At 45.0% G+C, this 24,235-nt stretch overlaps 2 protein-coding genes across 19 annotated transcripts in view; one reads left to right on the forward strand and one right to left on the reverse strand.

Moving 5' to 3' along the window:
* The window catches only part of SLC39A7 (solute carrier family 39 member 7), an 82,235-nt gene extending 79,491 nt beyond the window's left edge, over positions 1-2,744 (reverse strand). Inside the window, exon 1 of one of the 6 annotated variants that reach the window (XM_056540381.1) lies at positions 2,613-2,744. Coding sequence is in view for 1 of the 6 variants with exons in the window: in XM_056540376.1 (XP_056396351.1) it covers positions 2,564-2,590 (27 nt within the window). In the remaining 5 variants the exon portion in view is untranslated. Of the gene's footprint in view, positions 1-2,541 lie in introns of all 6 variants that reach the window. The other 5 variants (XM_056540379.1, XM_056540376.1, XM_056540378.1 and 2 more) reach the window with 5 other exon arrangements.
* Positions 2,681-24,235, forward strand: part of PHF1 (PHD finger protein 1) — a 42,670-nt gene continuing 21,115 nt past the window's right edge. The window contains exons 1-10 of one of the 13 annotated variants that reach the window (XR_008847955.1): positions 2,681-3,005; positions 11,084-11,161; positions 15,403-15,592; positions 17,708-17,802; positions 17,892-17,987; positions 18,069-18,169; positions 19,006-19,154; positions 19,320-19,415; positions 20,916-20,984; positions 23,863-23,986. Coding sequence is in view for 12 of the 13 variants with exons in the window: in XM_056540363.1 (XP_056396338.1) it covers positions 2,702-3,005; positions 11,084-11,161; positions 15,403-15,592; positions 17,708-17,802; positions 17,892-17,987; positions 18,069-18,169; positions 19,006-19,154; positions 19,320-19,415; positions 20,916-20,984; positions 23,863-23,986 (1,302 nt within the window). In the remaining variant the exon portion in view is untranslated. Of the gene's footprint in view, positions 3,006-3,060; positions 3,235-3,336; positions 3,380-7,121; positions 7,234-11,083; positions 11,162-15,402; positions 15,594-17,707; positions 17,803-17,891; positions 17,988-18,068; positions 18,170-19,005; positions 19,155-19,319; positions 19,416-20,915; positions 20,985-23,862; positions 23,987-24,235 lie in introns of those variants that run through there. The other 12 variants (XM_056540364.1, XM_056540365.1, XM_056540363.1 and 9 more) reach the window with 12 other exon arrangements.

A 24,235-nucleotide genomic window follows, 5' to 3' on the forward strand; every position in this document is an offset into this window, starting at 1 on the left:
GAAGGGGGGTGGGGGGGTGATGATGAAGGGGGGAGTGTGGGATGATGAAGGGGGGTGTGTGGGATGATGAAGGGGGGTGTGTGGGATGATGAAGGGGGGATGTGTGGGATGATGACAAGGGGATGATGAAGGGGGGATGTGTGGGATGATGACAAGGGGATGATGAAGGGGGGATGTGTGGGATGATGACAAGGGGATGATGAAGGGGGGATGTGTGGGATGATGACAAGGGGATGATGATGAGGATGTTAATGACGGGTCTGGATGATGACAGGGGGGGATGATGTATTTCCCACCCTAGGCTTATACTCGAGTCAATAACTTTTCCTGGGATTTTGGGTTGAAATTAGGGGTCTCGGCTTATACTCGGGTCGGCTTATACTCGAGTATATACGGTACTCATTTTTGTACAAAAAGTTAGAATATTATTAAAATAAAACAAAACCTATATATAAATTGGGTATCATTTTAATCGTATGGACAGAATAAATATAAGGTATCATTTTTACCAATACGTGCAGTTTGTAGAAACGGAAGCCCCCAAAAGTTACAAAAAGGGTTTTATTTCTTTCAATTTTGCCCCACAAATATTTTTCTTGTTTCTGGTTTTGCCATAGATTTTGTGGTTAATGATTGATGTTACTACAAAGTAAAATTGGTGTCACCTCATATGGGTCTGTAGGTGGAAAATTGAAAGCATTATGATTTTTAGATTTTGAGGTGGAAAAAACGAAAGTGCAAAAATGAAAAATGGCCTGGTCCTTAACCCCTACAGGACCCATGACGTACCAGTACGTCATGAGTCCGCTCCCGTTCTATAACGCGGGTCCACAACAGCCGGGACCCGTGGCTAATAGCGCATGTCACTGATCGCGGTGCCACGCAATATAAACCCTTTAGACACGGCGTTCAAAGTTGAATGCCACGTCTAAAGTGAAAGTAAATCATTGCCGGTTAGCTCAGGGGGCTGTTCGGGATCCCAAACAGCTGAGACACAGCAGGAGGGTCCCTTACCTTGCCTCCTGGTGTCCGATCGCCGAATGACAGCTCAGTGCCTGAGATCCAGGCATGAGCAGTCAAGCGGCAGAATCATTGATCAATGGTTTCCTATTAGAAACCATTGATCATTGTAAAAGATCAGTGTGTGCAGTGTTATAGGTCCCTATGGGAGCTTTAACACTGCACAAAAAAAGTGAATAAAGATCATTTAACCACTTCCCTAATAAAAGTTTGAATCACCCCCCCTTTTCCCATTTATAAAAAAAAACTGTGTAAATAAAAATAAACACATGTGGTATGGCTGCATGTGGAACTGTCCGAATTATAAAGAAATATCGTTAATTAAACCGCACGGTCAATGGCATACATGCAAAAAAATCCAAAATAGTGAATATTTGGTCACTTTTTTGGTCAATAAGTCCTATGCATACAAAAATGGTACTGCTAAAAACTTCAGATCAAGGCGCAAAAAATGAGCCCTCATATCGCCCCATAAGCGGAAAAATAAAAAAGTTATAGGGGTCAGAAGATGACAATTATAAACGTATACATTTTCCTGCATGTAGTTATGATTTTTTCCTGAAGTACGACAAAATACAACCTATATAAGTAGGGGATCATTTTAATCGTATGGACCTACAGAATAAAGATAAGGTGTAATTTTTACCGAAAAATGTACTGTGTAGAAACGGAAGCCCCCAAAAGTTACAAAATGGCGTATTTTTTTTTCAATTTTGTCTCACAATTATTTTTTTTTCCGTTTTGCCGTAGATTTTTGGGTAAAATGACAAAGTAGAATTGGTGGCGCAAAAAATAAGCCAACATATAGATTTTTAGGTGCAAAATTGAAAGAGTTATGATTTTTTAAAGGTAAGGAGGTTAAAAACAAAAATGCAAAAATGCCGAGTCCTTAAGGGGTTAACGGGTTAAAGAACAAACATATACATTAACAGATGCTATAAATGGACGCCATACAGCATTGACTTATATTATTTTTAAAAACTGAGCTTTATGTTTGCTTTTTTTTTTTTGGTATACACAATAGCGTAGTTGACTACATTTTTGCATACAGCATAATTCAAACGTATTGAAGCGCAAACGGTCAAATACACACAAAAAAAAAACAGTATGCAGCCTTAGGCGTTTTCTACATACGGCCGCCCGTAGGGAACCGGAGTCAAACGGTGACTCTGGTCAGCTCAGTTTTGCCCCGTATGCGGTTTCCTGACCGGACCTCAAACCGTATACTACGGTTTTAGGTCCGGTCCAAAACCGCATACGGGTCATAACTGAGCTGACCAGAGTCACCGTTTGACTCCGGTCGGCTCATTAAAGTAAATGGATTCACGGGCTGATCCGGCTGAGGTACGGGAGTGCCCGGTTTGCCCCTCCCCCTGCCGTATCCGGCGCCCGTATGTATAAAACGAGATGTGAATGCAGCCTAACGTATAAGATGACAAATTCCCCTCAATGTGCAAGTATAGCCTCACTGCCCAAAAGTTGTGGAAATTTATCCTAAATAATCATAAAAAAATTCCTCACACAGATCAGCCCAGAAATTCACCTCACCGCTCCCTTTCATGTCCCTCATCCTAATCAGCGCTCCTAAGTACCTCAGGGTTTTTCCCGCTTTCTCGCCGCGCTCTCTGATTGGCTGTCACCGAACGTGACTGACGGTTCACTAAGCCCCGCCCATTTCTACATGGTGGGTGAAGGGGGGGAAAAAAACTGCTGCACAAAAAAAAATCTGCCTATTCTCTTAATCGAACGGTTCCGATTGGCTGGCTCCGGGGGTGGGTGTGGTGACGTCGCCAGGGTCATTGCCTGGCTCCTCCTGCCTCTAGGCTGCTGCGTCACTCGGGCCGAGGTGCGGCCCGAGGATAAGAAGGAGGAGGACGCGCTCCTGCCTGGACCCCCCCGGGAGAGGCGGGGGAGGAAGACACCGAGCCACTGTGAGGGGAAGAAGAAGAGGAGGAGCCGGGGGAGGAATCTGAGGGGACCCCGGGGTGAGGGGAGCACCGTGTGAGAGGAATAGCAGAGGCCAATTATCAGGACAGGGGGGCGGGAGCACGAGAGGCCGTGGGAGAAAAATTATCTCGGATGGACGGAGCCTGGGATGCGGCGGCGGCGGTGGACGCGGTGTCCGCTCCTGACTGCGGCCGGGAAGGGAGCGGGACGCCGTGTGGCGACACTGACAGGACAGCGCGCACTTTTCTGACAGGACGTTATGCAAATGTATGCAAATCAGCAAGGGCTTTATGCAAATGAGCGGTCTGCAGGTGATGGAGGGGGTCGTCGGGATCACTGTGGTGTCATGGAGCTGCATTGTGATCCGTGCATGGTGGGAGGACCATGATGTGTGTAGAACAGCGTATGTACGGTAGGATAGTAGAGCGGTTTACCAACTAGTCCTCGTCCAGCTGTTGGAAAACTACAACTCCCAGCATGCCCGGACAGCCAACGGCTGTCCGGGCATGCTGGGAGTTGTAGTTTTGCAACAGCTGGAGACACTTTTTTTGGAAAACGCCACCTTTATAGAGGTCGCCCTATAGGTTTGGCAGTCGGCACGCCATTGTTGATGCATATTTTTATCCCGTATTTACCCCAAGTGATCACATGACGCCATTTTTTTATTTTATTTTTTTTAAAGAAAGTTTTCTGCCCTACCAAGTTCGCAGGTTCTTTAGGACCCCCCTTCTTACCGTATTGTAACGGAATGACCGATTATATATATATATATATTAGGGATCGACCGATATCGTTTTTTTAGGGCCGATAATCGGTGCAGGTTAGGGCCGATAGCCGATAACTTGTACCGATATTCCGGTATAAGTTATCGGCTATTTAACCCCCTGCGACACCGCTGCAGATAATTGATTTAAAGCGGGCACTTTAAATCAATGATCTGCAGTGGCTTTTGCGGGGCCATAGGCCGCTGCCACCACCCGCTTCTCTCCCCTACCTGCCAGGGTGCTCCGGGCCATCCATCCATCGTTCCTGTAGTGTCCGGGGGCGTTCCGGGTGGAGGGTGGTCCGGTCCGGGCTGTCCTTCTTCTCCCACGGTCTTCTTCTCCACTCCGGGCAGGCTCCGGCCTAGTACGCTGCATAGACGTCGCTGCGCAGTGACGCCCGTGCGCAGCGACGCACCTGACGTCACGGCGTAGCGGCGTCTATGCAGCGTACTAGGCCGGAGCCTGCCCGGAGAGGAGAAGAAGACCGTGGGAGAAGGACAGCCCGGACCGGACCACCCTCCACCTGGAACGCCCCCGGACACTACATGAAGGAAGGATGGCCTGGACCACCCCCATTACGGGTAAGTTTAATTTTTTTTATTCACTCGGAGGGTGGGGGAGGGGCCCGACCGGTATAGCGGTATGGGAAAAAATCCATACCGGTATACCGCCTAGCATAACGGTGGGGGGTGCAACGCGGTGCGGCGGGTCGAGGGGGTGGCGGTCGCGGTGCGGTGGGGGCAGTGCGGGGGGCGGGGCATTATCGGCTTATCGGCAAGATAATTGCCGATACCGATAATGCCCAAAATCGTGATTATCGGCCGATAATATCGGCCATACCGATAATCGGTCGATCCCTAATATATATATATATATATAACCTTCATCAGGATTATGGGAGTAAAAAAAATGGTTTTCCATCGTGGCGACGGATATCGTGAGTTTTTATAGCGTTAAAAGGAACCCGTTATCTGTTTCGGGGTAGGTTTATACCGCATTCCAGACCCCCGTTGGTCGTATCCGTCGGCATCCCGGGATGTCGACAAATACTGTTAATGGGAGCAGCGGACTCCATACGCTTCTATGGCTGAACGTAGCCGCCTAGACACTCCGTGTGGGACGTATCAGCTCTTTTAAGCTGGGGCTGTTGCGCTAGTGAAATAGTGCAAAGGTGTCAAACAGAGTCACTGGGTGACTCTATTCAGCCATAGAAGTGACTGCGGTGTTAACGGTATAGTCGTCGTCCTGTTTTCGGCTTGGTGCAGACGGATAAGATTAGCGGGGGCAGGATGCAGCGTGGACCTACCCTTGTGCTTCCTTGAAACGTGATCCCAGCACTACGATTTAATATGAAACGCTTTGGCGTTTTAGAGAAATTGTGGTTTTATAAAAAGCTGCTGGTACCCGGGTAAGTAGTCATATGGGTGATCACTGCAGCATGTCGGCCCCGTCTGATACGTCCCTCATTATCTGTGTATAAAGAGAGGGGTGTCACTCAGCGCTGGCAGGGCTGAGAGCAGCCGCAGGGACCCTTTACAATGTTACCTGGGACCTGTCGGCTTTTTGAAGTTAGAATTCCTGTGAAATGCCGGAACGCTTCAATATGAATCATGGTGTCCCGAACCCAGTTTTTTGCACCTGTTTCATGCTGTTCACGGTTTGGGCTGCATAAGGGTACGTTCACACGAGCGGATCCCCAGCGCGTATTACGCTGCGGATCCACCGCTGAAGGACCGATGTACGCGGCCTTTACAGGTGCTTGCTCGGAGCAGCAATACACCGCTACAAGCAGACACACTGTGATGTGCGAGTTGTAGCATGCATGAGCAGTATACTCGCACATCGTGGCAGCTTGCCTAGCTCATGGAGCAGGGGGAGTGGCCGCGATGTGTGCGAGGACACCACGCATGCGCAGCGACTGGCACATCACTTCAGTGTGTCTGCTTGTAGCGGCGTATTGCTGCTCCGAGCAGGCATCGGTAAAGGCAGCATACAGCTGTCCAGTGGCAGGTCAGCAGCATAATACACACTGGGGATCCACTCGTGTGAACGTACCCTAAAACAAAGGTTCCCTTTAAAAGTATTGTCATCTGGGAAGGCCCCATCTGTAAGACGTCCACAGGGACTACCCTAGGTCCTGTGTCCATGGGGGAAATTAGCTGACTGCCCCAGGTCCTGTGTTTACAGGGGTTAAATTAGATGACTGTCCCAGGTCTTGTGCCCACATGGGGGGAATTATCTGAGTGCCCCAGGTCCTGCACCCACATGGGAATTAATGAAGTGCCCATGTCTTACTTTCTGGGCTTTTGGCAATCTGATGATTTTTGCCACAACCTCTGCAGGGAAACTAGCATTACATAGTGCTAGTGGGGAGCATATTGATTAGGAAATAAGGTTCATATCAAATTTTCCACCGAATTTCGGATTCACACATTTATGCAACTTTAAAGATTTTTTTCTATTCGGCGATTTGTTTTAAGTGAACGAACGGAGAGTTTGGGCTAGGTTTTGAATGTCTTGGCGTTGAAGAGATTGAAAGCAGTCTTAGCTCATTAAGCATGGATTTCCGTTTTGGTTCTTTTTGGGAAAACCCTTTTCTATGTTGTCCTTATTTGAGATAACTTCTTTAATGCTTCTGTCACATGTTTTTTGGGGGTACTCTGCTGGAATACCAGCAAAAAAGGTGTTCCAATATTAACCAGCACAAAGGAATAGAATGCATTTAGGGAAGATTATATGTAGTCACTAGAAGACTAGGTTCAGTCTGTATGAAGATATCCTAGGACAAAATGTTATTCCCCTTTCCACGGTGATTGTTGGTGGTCCAACCGTGATAACTAGCTGAATGGTGCAGCAGAAAACATGCTTGGGCACTTTTCTATTCAGTCTATGGGGCTTCCGAACATATCCTAGTCTATGGGTGCACTGTTGTGTGTGTATATATATCAGCATATGTTTTTGCTGGTGACAGAGCCCTAAGTGAGGTAACTGGGGCCTAGGGTCAGGAGAATGAAATGGTGGGTGACAAGTGGAAGGGTAAAACAATATCCTCATCCACCGGATATTACTTGTGGCAGTTGTTCAGTAATTTTTTCAGGACTTTCACAGTGGGTAACAAATAAGAGAGCATTGCCTAAGGCACAGGGTTGTGAGAGTCCAAAGTTTCCAAATAGAGATCCATAGATAAAAAGAGATCCAAGAAAGGGAGATGAATCGCGCTGCCACAAGAAGTATATATGGGTAAATTTATTGCACACAAAGGATCCACACAACGCGTTTCAAAGCCGTTCTGGAATGGCTTTGAAACGTGTTGCGTGGATCCTTTGCGTGCAATAAATTTACCCATATATATACTTCTTGTGGCAGCGCGATTCATCTTCCTTTCTTGGATCTCCTTTTATCTATATTTGCGCCTGGACGCTGGGAGCCGCAGCAGCCGCGATTACAGGATTCCTGATCAAGCGCATTGAGTGTTGTGCCTCCATTCGCACAACTCGCATAGGTGAGTGCGTTTTGATTGGACTCTTCACTATCTCATCCATCAGGTTCCATCCAGGGGAGCGCACCCTGTTCTCTTTTGTATTAAATAGAGATCCATGTCAGCTACACAGATGAGGATCCTGTTATGTGGCTTTTGGCCCAGGGATCTTTTTAAGATGCGTCCACAGACTCTTGTTGACCGATCAGATATATGTTGGCAGAATTGTCCATTTGTGACCGGCGCAGCCATTGTATTGCATCTAATTTTCATTTGTTATACTTCTGGAATTAAAACGGGATTGTTGGGCCGGTCATGTGGGTCCAGAATATACAAGACCTGAATGAAGAAAGCTTCTCGACATAGAAATTTAAAACCTGTGAAGTGAGTGTGTTATGGGGGGACAAGGCTTATAAGGGTCTGTGGAAGGATCAGCTTGTTACATACAGGATTAAGGATAATTGGTGCAATGATTGGTTTAATAGAATTGAACACATCAACATTTCAATGACTTTCATACTCCTAACTTTTCAGATTTTGCAGCTTAATTTTCATAATGAATGACCACTTCTGTAGTTTTAGTGCTCGTTTTAAGCAACGTTTAGCTGTAACCAATGAGGGACGACATAGGACAGAGAGACATAGAGAAGCCCGGTAGGATGTTACAGAGTGAATCCTGGAGAATTGTGGCCTCTGCTGTTCCTCTCGCTTTGCTGTTTCACTGTTTTGTACTGTATGGCCTCAGGCTCCATCTTATGATCATTGTGTATTGTTTGTTTGACATTTTTACATAAAACCTTTTCCCTGTCGCCCTCTTCAGACTCGACCTGGTAAATATTAAAGGTGCAATCCTTATTGTAATGTTGTCCATTGATCCCACTGTCCTGTAGGTCATGTGCGGGCATGGATTTCGATGAATTAATCTTAATAAACGCTTCTGATGTGTTGTGTGCGTTTCTCTCTAATGGCTGGGTTGCACCTTTAATGTATGCACCTTTTGTGTGTGTGACATCCTGTGTGTAGATCAATCCCATGGTATGTTGTTGGAAACACATTAATCACCGCATGCAGCCAACCCTTGGACATATTCTCAAGATGCCATTGTGCTACATTCATAAGATTTTTTGAATTGTCAAAAAAAGTCTCATTACTTAATGTAATGTAGTTCGTGAAATTATCTTTTTACTGCTCAGGAAAAATTATACGGCAATCAAAACTGTGTAGGAAAAGAAGGAAATGTTCAGAGATATATCAAATATTGTGGACATTAATTTTCTGATTTGTTATGATTTATCTCAATTGTCTGCTTCCCAAACCACAGGCAGTAAGGGACAGGTGCAAAGAGCGGGGTCCTGGAACGCTTATAATTAGGCGTTTCAGAGAAATCCTAGTTTACAAAAATGCCACCGCGACCCAGGTAAGTAGTCATTTGTTGCGGTCCCCTTGGCTGCTCCCTGGCCTTCCGGCTGTGAGTGACTCGTCTCTCCCTATCTGTGTACAGGGATAGGGAGCCTTTTCAGAGAGAATCGTAGTGTTCTGGGTCCTCTTTCCCTGCACCTGTTCCTTGCTGCCTGTGTTTTTGGGCAGCATAAATGTAAGTGAATGGGAGGAAATATTCAACATCTGAAAACTTATTCTGATTATACTTAATATACACCAACATAACAGTATAAGAAATGTTGACGTGGAGTGGATTAACAGTGGAAATATTCTGCAAGAATTCCCATGGAAAATTGCACTAAAATAGGTAGATCTTGGTAAAAAATGTTACCTGTGGATTTAAATGGGCACTCTCATTAAAACTAATTTTTGCTATTGCACTCCTTATGGTAAATGAAAAATATTTCTAATATACTTTGTTTAAAAAAAAATGACGTTTTCTATGTTTTATTTGTGCTTAAAAAAGCTCAAGAGCACATTTTCCCCCAACTCATACACAGACTTTGGAACAAAGTCCGAACACAGGAAGTGCCGCCTGGAGGGGGGGGGGGGGGGGGGGGGACTCCAGGCGGCATTTCCTGTGTTTGGACTGTGTATGAGTTGGGGGAAAATGTGCTCTTGAGCTTTTTTAAGCACAAATAAAACATAGAAAACTTCATTTTTTTTTTTAATAAAGTATAACGAGTGCAATAGCAAAAATTAGTTTTAATGAGAGTGACCCTTTAAGTACCTGATGGTAAGAAAAAACAAAGACCTATAAGCTGCTCTCATGGCCATGCTTCCCTGGTCTCTTGCCAGCAATGACGTGTTAGCATTATAGTTTGTGACCATATGTCGACAATATATCACTGCTTGAGTTGAGGCTGGGTATAGGGAGATTACCCTATACACAGCCTAAAGAAGCCATTCTATAATATATCGAACACCATTGTATGGCAGGGTGAAGTATAAGTTCGTCCCCGGTACGAAAATCTTGCTTAGAATTCCCAAAAGCAAATTATGAACAGAATCTGCTTCCAGCTGCCTCCTATTATTTTAATGGGATTCAGCAGCTCTGTTCACACGTCGGAAGTTCCATGACAAAATTGGATTCTGTCAAAAGAATGGAACATTTTCATTCTTTAGGCAGAATCTACTTGGAAAAGCCAAGTAGTCAATAAGACTTTTATTTCCGAAGCTTATTTTCATGGTAAAATTCTTGGAAATTCTGTTGCAGCACAGTCCCATTGATTTCAATGGGGTTCTGCTGCTTTGTGCACACGACAGAAACATCTGCCATGGAAATTCCCCTTCCGCCCTCAACAGAAAGAATCGACATGTCAATTCTTTCAGCAAAATCTGCACAGAAATGCGTTGCCATCGAGCATTTCCGAGCAATCCCAGTGCTGGCATGTCCTGTTTATGCCCGCTGTCTGCTTAATGTTCGTCCGGAAATTTTCTGTGTGGACATTCCGCCATGTGCACTTTCCCTAAGGCTGGGTTTCTGCTGTGCACTCACAGTTGTATAAGTATTTCCTTGTTATAAATAGCGTCTGTGCACATACGGTCTCTCCTCTTTTAGATATGATAACTGGGAACCCCCGTTTTAAGCAATGGTCAGGGTCCCAGTAACTGAACCTCCACAATCAATTTTTATTGCAGATCTAGCCTTCATTTTTCAGATGTACAACGAGAAAAGCAAATCAAGGCAGACCGTGCAGCTATCCCTTCCAGAGAAGGGGCCCAGTCCTGCTTCTCCTCATCGTCTTTACTATTGAGTAGAGCACAGCTGCTCTGTCCACCCTTCACCCAGAGGCTGGAAAGTGAGGAATTGAGGTGGCCCAAGGGTCAAGGAGGGGAGACATATACCAGACCGTTCTGTCATGGGTGCCTATCACCATAATGGGGGGCCCTTTTTAATGTTTGCTTTAGGGCCCCTCTTATATGAAGGTCGCTGCTCCTGGACTTTGTTAAGATGCCATACAGATAGCCTGCCCGCATTCAAACATGCTGCAAGTTCGCAATTAAATCTGCCCATGTGTTCTTTTGACGGAATTCAGATCTCTGTGTGAAAATAATTCTGTAAATAGAGTTGTGGAAATCCCATTAAAATCCATGGGAGTGTATGTCAGGGTGGAATATGCTCAAATTTCTCTTGCATTCTGACTGAATTTTCTCAGTGTGAACTAGCCCTTAGTTAGGTGTCTGCTCTGTTCATGAGGTTGGACGTTCTCTATACATCTCCAACCAAGAAACAGCAGCCACCATGTTTCTGTCGGTTTAGGTTCATGTGTATTGTATGTGAAAACAAGCTGCTGACTACAGCGACAAAAAGGCAAAATTGTAAATGTCACTCTGGAGCATAGAACAGGCTTTATAATTTAGAATCAAGCACAGATCTTGTTTTGTTTTTATATAAACTGTACACTACGCCTTTTCGTTTCCCAATCTCTAGCTGTTGCAAAACTACAACTCCTACACTACACTTTCCTGTCTGAATCCCGTCAGCAGATCCACGCAGCCCAGAATTTAGGTAAATTTTGTGCAGAATTTGCTGTAGATAAAAATAACCCCTGCACTTCAAAGTCCCATTGACAATAGGCTTTTCTGGGCTGAATTCCACCGAAAGAATAACCATGTTCCGAATTTGCATCGGAGCTTCCGCTCTTTGCACAGTGCAGCAGAATCCCATTGAAAACAATAGTACTTTCTGAATGGAATTTCTCTTCTGGATTCCATTTGGAAATTATATTGTGTGAACATGGCCTAACTCATGGTTGCACAGGCTTTACAAATTCCAGAGAAGTAACAGAGTGTTTGACTTTTCATTTCTAATATATCCACCTTAAAGGGGTCCTCCGGCACTAAACTTATCCCCTATCAAAAGGATAGGGTGTAAGATGTTAGATTGTGGGGATCCCGCCACTGGAGACTCCCGCAATCTCTCCTGTAGCACCCCTGTTTTTCAGTTGCACAGAGCAACGATCGCTCTGTGGCTGATGATGGGTGGTGTAGGGGACGGAGTATCGTGACGTCACGGCTCCGCCCCTTGTGACATCACGCCCCGCCCCCACAGGCGTCGCGCCCCCTTCCACAGACTTTCATTGAGGGGGCGGGGTGTGACGTCACAAGGGGCAGAGTCGTGCCATAATGAAACTCCGGCCCCGTAGTCGTGTCCCTTCAGACACGGAGCGAACATCGCTCTGCAGCTACCACAGGTGGGTCACCTATCCTTTGGATGGCGGATAAGATGTTTTAGGGCCGGAGTACCCCTTTAAAGGGGTTGTTTCACAAAGTAAAGTTTGTAAAATCTGTGTAGCACATACATAGTTATATAGTACGGTTGAAAAAAGACATGCGTCCATCAAGTTCAACCAGGGAATTGAAGGGTAGGGGTGTGGCGCGATATTGGGGAAGGGATGGGATTTTATATTTCTTCATAAGCATTAATGTTATTTTGTTCCAGGAATGTATCTAAGCCTGTTTTAAAGCTGTTAATTTTTCCTGCTGTGACCAGTTCCTGAGGTAGACTGTTCCATAAGTTCATAGTTCTCATGGTAAAGAAGGCATGTCGCCCCTTGAGACTAAACTTTTTCTTCTCCAGACGGAGGGAGTGCCCCCTCGTCTTTTGGGGGGGGGGGGGGTTTAACCTGGAACAGTTTTTCTCCATATTTTTTGAATGGGTCATTAATATACTTATATACATTTATCATATCCCCCCTTAGACGTCTCTTCTCAAGACTAAACAATTGTAACTCCTTTAATCGCTCCTCATAGCTAAGATGTTCCATGCCCCATATTAGTTTAGTCGCAGCTCCACAGTGTCCCTTTTATGGACTGGTGCCCAAAACTGAACAGCATATTCTAGGTAAGGCCGTACCAATGCTTTATAAAGGGGGAGTATTATGTCCCTGTCCCTCGAGTCCATGTCTCTTTTTATACATGACAATATCCTGCCGGCCTTGGAAGCAGCAGCCTGACATTGCATGCTATTCTGTAGTCTGTGATCTACAAGTCACCCAGATCCTTCTCTACCAGTGACTCTGCCAGTTTAATCCCCCCTAAGACATACGATGCATGCAGGTTATTAGTACCCAGATGCATAACTTTACATTTATCCACATTGAACCTCATTGATAAATAAATTAAACAGCGGTCCCAGTACTGAACCTTGGGGTACACCACTTACAACCGGGGACCAACCAGAGTACGAATCATTGACCACCACTCTCTGGGTACGATCCATGAGCCAGTGTTCAATCCAGTTACAAACTAAAATTTCCAAACCCAAAGACCTTAACTTACCTGTCAGACGTCTATGAGGGACAGTATCAAACGCTTTAGCAAAATCCAGAAACACTATATCCACAGCCATTCCTCTGTCAAGGCTTCTACTCACCTCTTCATAAAAGCAAATTAGATTGGTTTGACAACTTCTATCCTTAGTAAACCCATGCTGGCTATCACTTATAATACTATTATCCCCTATATATTCCTGTATGTAATCCCTTATAAGTCCTTCAAACAATTTACCCACAATGCACGTTAAACTTACCGGTCTATAGTTCCCTGGGGAAGACCTAGAACCCTTTTTGAAGATTGGCACCACATTCGCCTTGCGCCAGTCCCTTGGCACAATACCAGACACCAGTGAATCTCTAAATATCATGAACAGGGGTACAGATATTACTGAACTTACCTCTCTAAGAACTCTTGGTTGCAATCCATCTGGCCCTGGAGATTTGCTTACATTTAAATTACTTAACTTACCTTGTACCATCTCTACATTAAGCCAGTTCAGTACATTATATGATGTGTTACCAGCACTGACCTGTACATGATGTGTTACCAGCACTGACCTGTCCAATGTCAGCTCCTTCTTCCTTAGAATATACAGAACTAAAGAACCCATTCAGTAGCTCCGCCTTCTCTTGATCGCCTGTGACAACCTCCCCATTATCATTATTAAGGGGTTCTACATGCTCTGTCCTTGTTTTTTTTTGCATTTATACATATAAGTAAAGGAGGACACGTGCTGTTTACAAGAAAAATATCTTACATCCCTATGGAGTTCTCCCCCATGGATCTGATCACTTGCTGGTTTCCTCTTTGAACTGTGACAAATATGTTTCATTTCACATAATGCATCATTTTAGACTACATATATAGTTTTGTAACACAACCCCTGTAAGATTCAGCATGGACAGCAAGTCAGTGGTGTGTGAACATTTTTAACCGTATGGCCAAATCCGCAATAATTTTCACTTGGATGCCTTAAAGGCTTTTACTATATGACGTCAGTCAGTGGTCATACACGATTGGAGTTACAGGGAGCATAGAAAGTTGTATCTTTACATGTTTTAGTACAAAGATGATTCAAATTGCCTGCCATCGGACCCTGATAATAATGACGGCCCTGTGAATTTATTCTCTTTGACAGACAATATTCAATAAAACTGACAACCACAAACCTCAAATATAGCCCCCATACCAGCGATGACAAAAGAATTGATGGGAAGGAGAATATACGGGGAATTTATCATTTTCGTCATTCTTATTCTTTTTTTTTTTGCACTTATTTATAAAAATGCACAAACTTCTGAATACATTCTGCTAAGAATTTCCCCCTTTTACCTTTGGATCTAGTGTGGATAAACTGTGCCTGTTTGGAGGTGGTGTAGTGACATGCCTAAATGTTCTTTTAAAAAATGCACAAATAATAAATCTCACTAAAATAGAAACCAAACCTCTGTGAGCTAAAAAAAATTACAATATGGCGATCTTGGTGAAAAAACAAATACGCTAGTACAAAGGATTCTGTGCAAACTCAAACGTAAGCATAAATATAAGCCTGACGTGAACATGCTCACTTGTGCCAGAGTTCTGCCCCCCTTTAACTGAAACTTGGGTGAAATCTACTACTGTGCATATGTGATTTGTCTAATGCTAGGTTCATACAACCGAATTTCCGGCCGAAGATTCCCAGTTCGGCCACCATCAGTCAGCACTAGGACCACTTGTACATTGCTATCCCCATAGAAGGCAATGTATTCCTAACAAATTCCACCAAAGGAATGAGTACGATCATTCTTTCCGCCGCTGAAATTCCATAGTGTGCACTGTGCAGCAGAATTCCATTGCTAAGCAGATTTTAATGGGGTTATCCTGGAATAGAAAACCAGAGATAATTTCTTCCAAAAAAAGGACCATCTGGTTGTGTGTGGGATTGCAGTTCAGTTCCACTGAAGTGAAAGGAGACAAATTGTAATACCCCCCCTTCCTAATGACGGGTGACACAGTTTTTTTGGAAGAAATTAGTTCTGCTTTTCTATTTCTATGACTCGGAAGTTCCATAGTGTAAATCCAGCCTACCACATCAGATCCTTACGACATTTGCATCAAAGGGCAATACATTTTTTTCCTTGACTTACATAGCATCAACATATACAGAGATTATCAGCGGTATGCTTTTTCGACTGTGGTAGGAAATCCATGCAGTTATGGGGAGAACATACACACTACCTGCAGATGTGACCCTGGTCAGATTTGAACCTAGGACCCCAGAGCTACAAGGCAACAATGCTAGCCCTTCTGTTGTTTCCTTTCCTGATCCATTGTATTGTATCCACAGACTTATATGTGGTTCTGCAGCTGGTTGTTGTAGTTGAGGTTTAGAGCCAGTGTTTCATTATCCATGTTCATTGTACATTTTCAGACACATCTTATTTTCTCGGTGACGCGTTTCTCTTCCTGATTCCTCTTCTGTCACTTCAGGTTCTTTTTACAATGTGATGGAGGGACGGGAGCCCTCCACCCGACCTAGCCGTACCACACCTGCCAGTCCGAGGGTGACCCAAGCATTGGTGAAACGGCCGCGCTTCCAGACTCTGGCACGATTTTGGGAGGGTCAGGATGTTTTAGCTCGTTGGACGGATGGACTCCTGTATCTTGGCATCATCAAAAAGGTGAATTTTAATTTGGAGAAGATATTAGACCATTTGTATTACAGTCAATTAATATCGGTGTATTGTCCAGCGCAATTTCAGTGGGGCTGAAGTGTGATTGACAGCTCTGCTCGCTGCGCGCTCCTGGTGTGAAGCAGTCCTGTAATAAGCTGTTTGCACATGTCAAGGCTGCATCACTATACACTGTAATGCAGCATACAATCTACAGCATCCCCCATTATTTTATAGACAGACACGTACAGAGGTTTCCCTTGGATACCAGACAGCGCTGTTTCTTTACATCTACAGCAGCCCTCGAGTAAGGGATTTATCACTGCATTTACAGATATTATGACATTTGACTAAAAGCTGCATATATGTGAAACTGCTGTACCACTTTTACTGACTCTTATAATGTGTCAAAATAGTGAATGGGGCCTCACAGCCACGCTCTGGACTGTGCACAAGCTTAAGGTTTGGACATATGAATTAAAGTCGGCTGAACCTGGCAATGTAGGATTGGTCATCCATTTGTGGGGCATCCTTAAACGGAGATCTATGGGTGGACTCACTCATGGGAGATTCTGTATATAATGTGAGGGGTGGACTCACTTATGGGAGATGCTGTATACATATATATATGTGTGTGGGGGAACTTATGGGAGATACTGCACACACACACAGACACCCCCAATAAAGGAGTGGTTCTGCAGGTGGTGACCACAGACCACTTCACAGTCCCTATGCTTCCTGGCTGATGTTTTGGTCACTTTTGAATGCTGGCGGTGCTTTCACTCTAGTGATAGCATGAAACGGAGTCTACAACCCACCTAAGTGGCTCAGGTAGTGCAGCTCATCCAGGATGGCACATCAATGCGAGCTGTGGCAAGAAGGTTTGCTGTGTCTGTCAGCGTTGTGTCCAGAGCATGGAGGCGCTACCAGGAGACAGGCCAGTACATCAGGAGACGTGGAGGAGGCCGTAGGAGGGCAACAACCCAGCAGCAAGACTACTACCTCTGCCTTTGTTAAAGGAGGAGCACTGCCAGAGCCCTCCAAAATGACCACTCAAACAGTCAGAAACAGACTCTATGAGGGTGGTATGAGGGCCCGGCATCCACAGGTGGGGGCTGTGCTTACAGCCCAAGACCGTGCAGGACGTTTTTCATTTCAGAACACCAAGATTGGCAAATTCTCCACTGGTGCCCTGTGCTCTTCACAGATGAAAGCAGGTTCACACTGAGCACATTTGACAGACATGACAGAGTCTGGAGATGCCGTGGAGAACATTCTGCTGCCTGCAACATCCTCCAGCATAACCTTATTTCCAGTGGGTCAGTAATGGTGTGGGATGGCATTTCTTTGGGGGGGCTGCACATCCCTCCATGTGCTTGCCAGAGGTAGCCTGACTGCCATTAGGTACCGAGAGGAGATCCTCAGACTCCTTGTGAGACCATATGCTGGTGCGGTTGACCCTGGGTTCCTCCTAATGCAAGACAATGCTAGACCTCATGTGGCTGGAGTATGTCAGTAGTTCCTGCAAGAGGAAGGCATTGGACTGGCCCACCTGTTCCCCAGACCTGAATCCGATTGAGCACATCTGGGACATCATGTTTCGCTCCGTCCACCACAGACTGTCCAGGAGTTGGTGGATGCTTTAGTCCAGGTCTGGGAGGGCATCCCTCTGGAGACCATCCTCCACCTCATCAGGAGCATGCCCAGGCATTGTAGGGAGGTCATACGGGCACGTGGAAGCCACACACACTACTGAGCCTCATTGGGACTTGTTTTAAGGACATTACAGAAAGTTGGATCAGCCTGTAGTGGGGTTTTCCACTGTGATTTTGAGTGTGACTCCATATCCAGACCTCCATGAGTTGATATATTTTATTTCCATTGATCATTTTTGTGTGATTTTGTTGTCAGCACATTTAACTATGTAAAGATGAAAGTATTTCATTCTATTAGTTCATTCATTCAGATCTAGGATGTGTTATCTTAGTGTTCCCTTTATTTTTTTTGAGCAGTGTATATATATAGATATATATATATATTTATACACTTGTAGATATATATAGACTTGTAGATTTTGTGGATTGTCTACCCGTACTTTATTTTGCTGCCGCTCTTTTTTTTTTGGTTCACGAGCAGGTGGACAGCGCACAGGAGACGTGTTTAGTTCGCTTTGAAGATAACTCCCAGTTCTCGGTGCTCTGGAAGGACATCTTCCCCCGTGAGGATCTAGTTCTTTTATCTTGTGAATTATGAATGAATGCCATGTCTAGCCCAGCAGCTGAACTAACACGCACTTCATTCCCTCAGCTGCTGTGCCCGGAAAGGAGCAGTTGTGCTGTGTGTGCAACTCACAATCGTGTACCCCCGACAATAAGCTGATACATTGTGGGAAGTGTAAGCACGGTAAGTAAGGATAATGTGAACACAATATATACGTGTGCATCATTGTGATGTTATATCAGAGCTCTGCCCTCTTGCCTTCAGCTTATCATCAGGAATGTCATGTGCCCAGCGTGCCATGCGATACAGATAGTGCAGGGAGTTCCTGGATGTGCAGACAATGCGTCTTTGCAGTGGCTACCAAGGTAAGTGTTGTCCCACATAGTCCTACTATGGGAACCTGCCTTTCTTCATCTTCATCTTTCATTCTGTTCATAGATGTGTAGGGAAATGAAACAATGGCGACTCACCAATACCGGAAAGTTCAGTCTTTATTCGTCAAAATACATGTGCAAGCATATACACTGAGGCGGGGAGCGGTAACGGAGCTAACCGGAGAAAGGAGTCAGCGCGACAGCTGTTTCTTACGTCATCACGTACTTCATCAAGCGTCAGTGACAGAGCTATCCGGAGAAACGAGTCAGCATGGTTAGCGTTAACGGAGCTAGCCGGAGAAAGGAGTCGGCGCGACAGCTGTTTCTTACATCATCACGTACTTCATCAGTCGTCAGTGACGGAGCTAGCCGGAGAAAGTAGTCAGCGAGGAGAGCGGTAACGGAGCTAGCCGGAGAAAGGAGTCAACGCGACAGCTGTTTCTTACGTCATCACGTACTTCATCAGACATGACTGACGCTTGATGAAGTACATGATGACGTAAGAAACTGCTGTCCCGCTGACTCCTTTCTCCCGCTAGCTCCATTACCGCTCCCCGCCTCAGTGTATATGCTTGCGCATGGATTTATGACAAATAAAGACTGAACTTCCCGCTATTGGTGAGTCACCATTGTTTCATTTCCCTACACATCTATGAGCTTCGTTATTGTCTACTATTCAGCAGTAGAGCACCACCTATAATACCTGTACAGCTTGTGCTATATTCCAGTGAGTAGCGAAGCCTCCCTAAATAAAAAAAGTGAATACGACCCTAGGAGTTGCTGGAGTGCCAGACTTGACCTATTTGGTATTATATTTCATTCTGCAGAGAGGTGGCGCGCTCAAGAAGGGCCCCTTCGCGCGCTCTATGCTGCAGATGAAGCTGTCTTTGCCCTATCAGCTGAAGTCTTTAGAGTGGGACCCACTGCACTTAACCAATAAGCAGCAATGTTACTGCTACTGCGGGGGGCCTGGAGAGTAAGTATGGCGTAAGTAAAAAATGATGGGGGGCGGTATCCAAAGGGATAGGGTGGGTAGCTGGAGTGGGTGGGTCCAGCTGAGTAAGTATGACACATGTACGTAGGGCCAGGGGGGCATCAGGTGGGTACATCAATATATACACACAGATCTCTTTCCCCGCAGATGGAACATGAAGATGCTTCAGTGCTGTCGCTGTCTGCAGTGGTTTCATGAAGCTTGTACACAGTGTCTGAGCAAACCGCTTTTATACGGAGATAGGTGAGTATGAAGACAGGAGTAGGAGGGTGAAACTGCAGGCCGATCATTGCTGCTATGTACAGTGACAGCTGAAATGTCAGCAATAACAAGGACAGCTGGATTGAAACATGACTTTTAAGTTTCAAAAAATAATCGGTGCCGCCGGGGTTAAAGGGGTACTCCACTGGAAACCTTTTTTTTTTTTTTTGTTTAATCAACTGATACCAGAAAGTTAAACAGATTTTTAAATGACTTCTATTTAAAAATCATAATCCTTCCAGGACTTATCAGCTGCTGTATGATCCACAGGAAGTTCTTTTCTTATTGAATTTCCTTTCTGTCTGACCACAGTGCTCTCTGCTGACACCTCTGTCCATTTTAGGAACTGTCCAGAGTTCAAGCAAATTCTCATAGCAAACCAATCCTGCTCTGGACGGTTCCTAAAATTAACAGAGGTGTCAGCAGAGAGCACTGTGGTCAGACAGAAAGGGAAAAAAAAAAAACTTCCTGTGGAGAATATAGCAGCTGAAAAGTACTGGAAGGATTGAGATTTTTTAAATAGAAGTAATTTACACATCTGTTTAACTCTCTGGCCTTAGTTGATTTAAAAAATATATATATATATTTTCCAGTGGAGTACTCCTTTAAAGGGGTATTCCAGGAAAAAACTTTTTTTATATATCAACTGGTTCCAGAAAGTTAAAAAGATTTGTAAATTACTTCTATTAAAAAAAATCTTAATCCTTTCAGTACTTATGAGCTTCTGAAGTTAAGGTTGTTCTTTTCTGTCTAAGTAATCTCTGATGACACGTGTCTCGGGAAACGCCCAGTTTAGAAGCAAATTCCCATAGCACACCTCTTCCCAACTGGGCGGTTCCCGAGACACGTGTCATCAGAGAGCACTTAGACAGAAAGGAACAACCTAAACTTCAGAAGCTCATAAGTACTGAAAGGATTAAGATTTTTTAATAGAAGTAATTTACAAATCTGTTTAACTTTCTGGAGCCAGTTGATATATATATATATATATATATATATATATATATATATATAAAAAGTTTTTTCCTGGAATACCCCTTTAAGGTGAAATTCACATCTGTGTTATTCATCCCTTTAATTGTCACTTTAACATCCCTTTAATTGTCTTTTTTTCTTATATGCAAGCCATGTATGTTAGACAGTGATTCCCAACCAGGGTGCCTGCAGCTGTTGCAAAACTACAACTCCCAGCATGCCCAGACAGCCTTCGGCTGTCTGGGCATGCTGGGAGTTGTAGTTTTGCAACATCTGGAGGTACCCTGGTTGAGAAACACTGATGTAAGATATAAAGCAATATGGAAGTAATGGTCTCTATACTCCTAGCATGAGACTTGTAGTGTTACAAAAGTTGTAGCTGGGAACTCCATAGAGTTGTGCTACAAATAAACATTTCTGGGAGAGGATGACACTGGCTGGAGTATAAATGTGTGATATTCAGGTTTTTAGTTCGCTGTGTGACTTTTTCACCCTTTTATAATTTAGGTTTTATGTTTTCGAATGCTCGGTCTGTACAAGAGGTCCAGAAAACGCCTGGAGACTTCCTTTGGGATGGTGAGTGTTCCGTTCCGTCACCCTTCATCTGCTCATCATGGCACATGGCGTTAGTCGTACGGTATATAATTTACCAGCTTAAAAAAGAAGGTTTATATAATGTGTGCCCCTTCCATCATAGCCCAGGATGAAGAAGACATGGCATAATCTTAAGTTTTCTCCTGTGCTCAGTGTCGCCCCCTGCTGCATAAGTGAAATGAGTTCCCAGGGTGGTAGAGAGGGGGATTTCTGACCATAACTAATAGAATTACATAATAACATATCCAGTGCAGTTGTCAGTAGGGATGTCCTGATACCATTTTTTTAAGACCGAGTACGAGTACCGATACTTTAATTCTAGTACTCGCCGATACCAAGTACGAGTACTTATATTTTAAAGGGAATCTGACCCCAGGGTGACCCGATTTCTGGCGCTGCTTACCGTATGATATGTGGGTCCTTGTTGTGTACAATGGAGGCGGCTGCTGTAGTATGAGCCAAGATTTCTCTCTTCTCCATTGGACAGAACAGGGAATTTGCATTGGCGGTGAGACTGATGACCACATGGTGAGCAGCGGTAGAAACCGGGTCACCTGACCTATCTACCTTTGAATTCAAGTTAGTGCAGGTGTCTCTGCTGTAAGTTTGTCTTTAATAGTAGGTAGTATCCCCTTGCAGACATTAGCAGCAGCCCCCTGGCAGTCATTAGTAGCAGCCCCCCCTGTAGACAGCAGCCCCCTGTAGACATAAGTAGCAGCCCCCCTGTAGACCACAGCCCCCCTTTAGACAGTGGGACCCCAGTGGGACCCATTTAAACAGCAGCAGCCCCCCCCCCTTTAGACAGCAGCAGGGCCCCCATCCCCTTTAGACAGCAGCAGGGCCCCCCCTTTAGACAGCAGCAGGCCCCCCCCCCCATTTAGACAGCAGCAGGCCCCCCCTTTAGACAGCAGCAGGCCCCCCCTTTAGACAGCAGCAGGCCCCCCCTGTTTAGACAGCAGCAGGGCCCTCCCCAGACAGCAGCAGGGCCCCCCCCCCCTTTAGACAGCAGCAGGGCCCCCCCGTTAAGACAGCAGCAGGGCCCCCCCAGACAGCAGCAGGGCCCCCCCCAGACAGCAGCAGGGCCCCCCGTTTAGACAGCAGCAGGGCCCCCCCGTTTAGACAGCAGCAGGGCCCCCCCATTTAGACAGCAGCAGGGCCCCCCACTTAGACAGCAGCAGGCCCCCCCTCCCCGCTTAGACAGCAGCAGGGCCCCCCTTTAGACAGCAGCAGGGCCCCCCTTTAGACAGCAGCAGGGCCCCCCCCCCCGCTTAGACAGCAGCAGGGCCCCCCCCGCTTAGACATTAGTAGCAGCCCCCTCCTTGCAGGCAGCTCACCTCCTCGGGTCGGGTGCTGGTGCTGCCGCTCCACTGCCCCGTTCTTCCGTCCTCCGGTCCGCATCGTGTCGTCCTATGGAGGAGCATGTGACATATACGTCACTCTGCTTCTTGTGTAGCGTTACGCTGGGCGCAGGGGAGGAGGCGGAGTGACATGTGTGTCACATGCTCCTCCATGGAACACTATGATGCGGACAGGAGGATGGAAGAACGGGGCATCAGAGCGGCACCAGGTATCGGGCATGGTATCGGGAACATTAAACGAGTCCCCGATACCATGCAAATGGCTAGTATCGGCCCCGATACCAGTATCGGTATCGGGACATCCCTAGTTGTCAGTGATCATTTATTGGTTACTCTCCCTTTACTAACTAATACTGGAATCCTGTGCACCAGTCTGTGGTAGTATATGCTTTAAACTTAAAGGGGTACTCTAGTGGAAATTTTTTTTTATTAAATCAACTGGTGCCAGAAAGTTAAACAGATTTGTAAATTACTTCTATTAAAAAACCTTTACTCTTCCAGTACTTATTAGCAGCTGTATGCTACAGAGGAAATTCTTTTCTTTTTGAATTTCTCTTTTTTGTCTTGTCCACTGTGCTCTCTGCTGACACCTGATGACCGTATCAGGAACTGTCCAGAGCAGGAGAAAATCCCCATAGCAAACCTATGCTGCTCTGGACAGTTCCTGACACGGACAGAGGTGTCAGCAGAGAGCACTGTGGACAAGACAAAAATTAAATTAAAAAAATAAAAGAATTTCCTCAGTAGCATACAGCTGCTAAAAAGCACTGGAAGGATTAAGATTTTCTAATAGAAGTCATTTACAAATCGGTTTAACTTTCTGGCACCAGTTGATAAAAAAAAATGTTTTCCATCGGAGTACCCCTTTAAGTTTTATTAGTAGCCATGTTTTTTTGGATTTTTGTGCCACAAGCTCTTGTCCTAAAGCCTATTTATTCAACAAACAGATATATTTTTGACAGTTTTTTTTTCACTGTATACTCCAGTCTCCAAAGAAAAAAAATGTAATTAGTTGTACAGATTTGTAAATTACTTCTATTTAAAAATCTTAACCCTTCTATTACTTATCAGCTGCTGTATGTTCCACAGGAAGTTGTGTAGTCTTTCCAGTCTGACCACAGTGCTCTTTGTTGACACCTCTGTCCGTGTCAGGAACTGTCGAAAGCATAAACAAATCTCCATAGCAAACCTCTCCTACTCTAGACAGTTCCTGACATGGACAGAGGTGTCAGCAGAGAGCACTGTGGTCAGACTGGAAAGAACTACACAACTTCCTTTGGCGCATTCAGAAGCTGATAAGTCCTGGAAGGATTAAGATTTTTACATAGAAGTAATTTAGAAATCTTTATAACTTTCTGTCACCAGTTGATTAAAAAAAAAAAAAAATTATTTGGCATACCACTTTAAGTCCTTTATATACTTCTAACATACTGAGAAATAAGATCAGCATGTATCTGTGTGCCTGATGTTTTGACGTATAATAAGACCTCTGGTCCCTGCAGGGTGGATGTGTCGCACCTCGTCCTCTATCACCTCAGTATTTGTTGTAAGAAGAAATATTTTGATTTTGAACGGGAAATCTTGTCTTTTGTCAATGAGAACTGGGAGAGTCTACTGCTGGGTGAGGTAAGTGATTGACCTGTTGATCAGACAGTCTAAACATAGACTAGCCCAGTGTTTCCCAACCAGGGCGCCTCCAGCTGTTGTAAAACAACAACTTCCAGCATGCCCAGACAGCTGAAGGCTGTCCTGGCACGCTGGGAGTTGTAGTTTTGCAACAGCTGGAGGCACCCTGGCTGGGAAACACTGGATCAGATCTTTAATTGCTGTGTGAAAGTCTTTATAAACTTTGACTGAGAAACGTGCATGCCCTGA

The sequence above is a fragment of the Hyla sarda genome, chromosome 9 (genome assembly GCF_029499605.1).
Source record: "Hyla sarda isolate aHylSar1 chromosome 9, aHylSar1.hap1, whole genome shotgun sequence".
NCBI lineage: Eukaryota > Metazoa > Chordata > Amphibia > Anura > Hylidae > Hyla > Hyla sarda.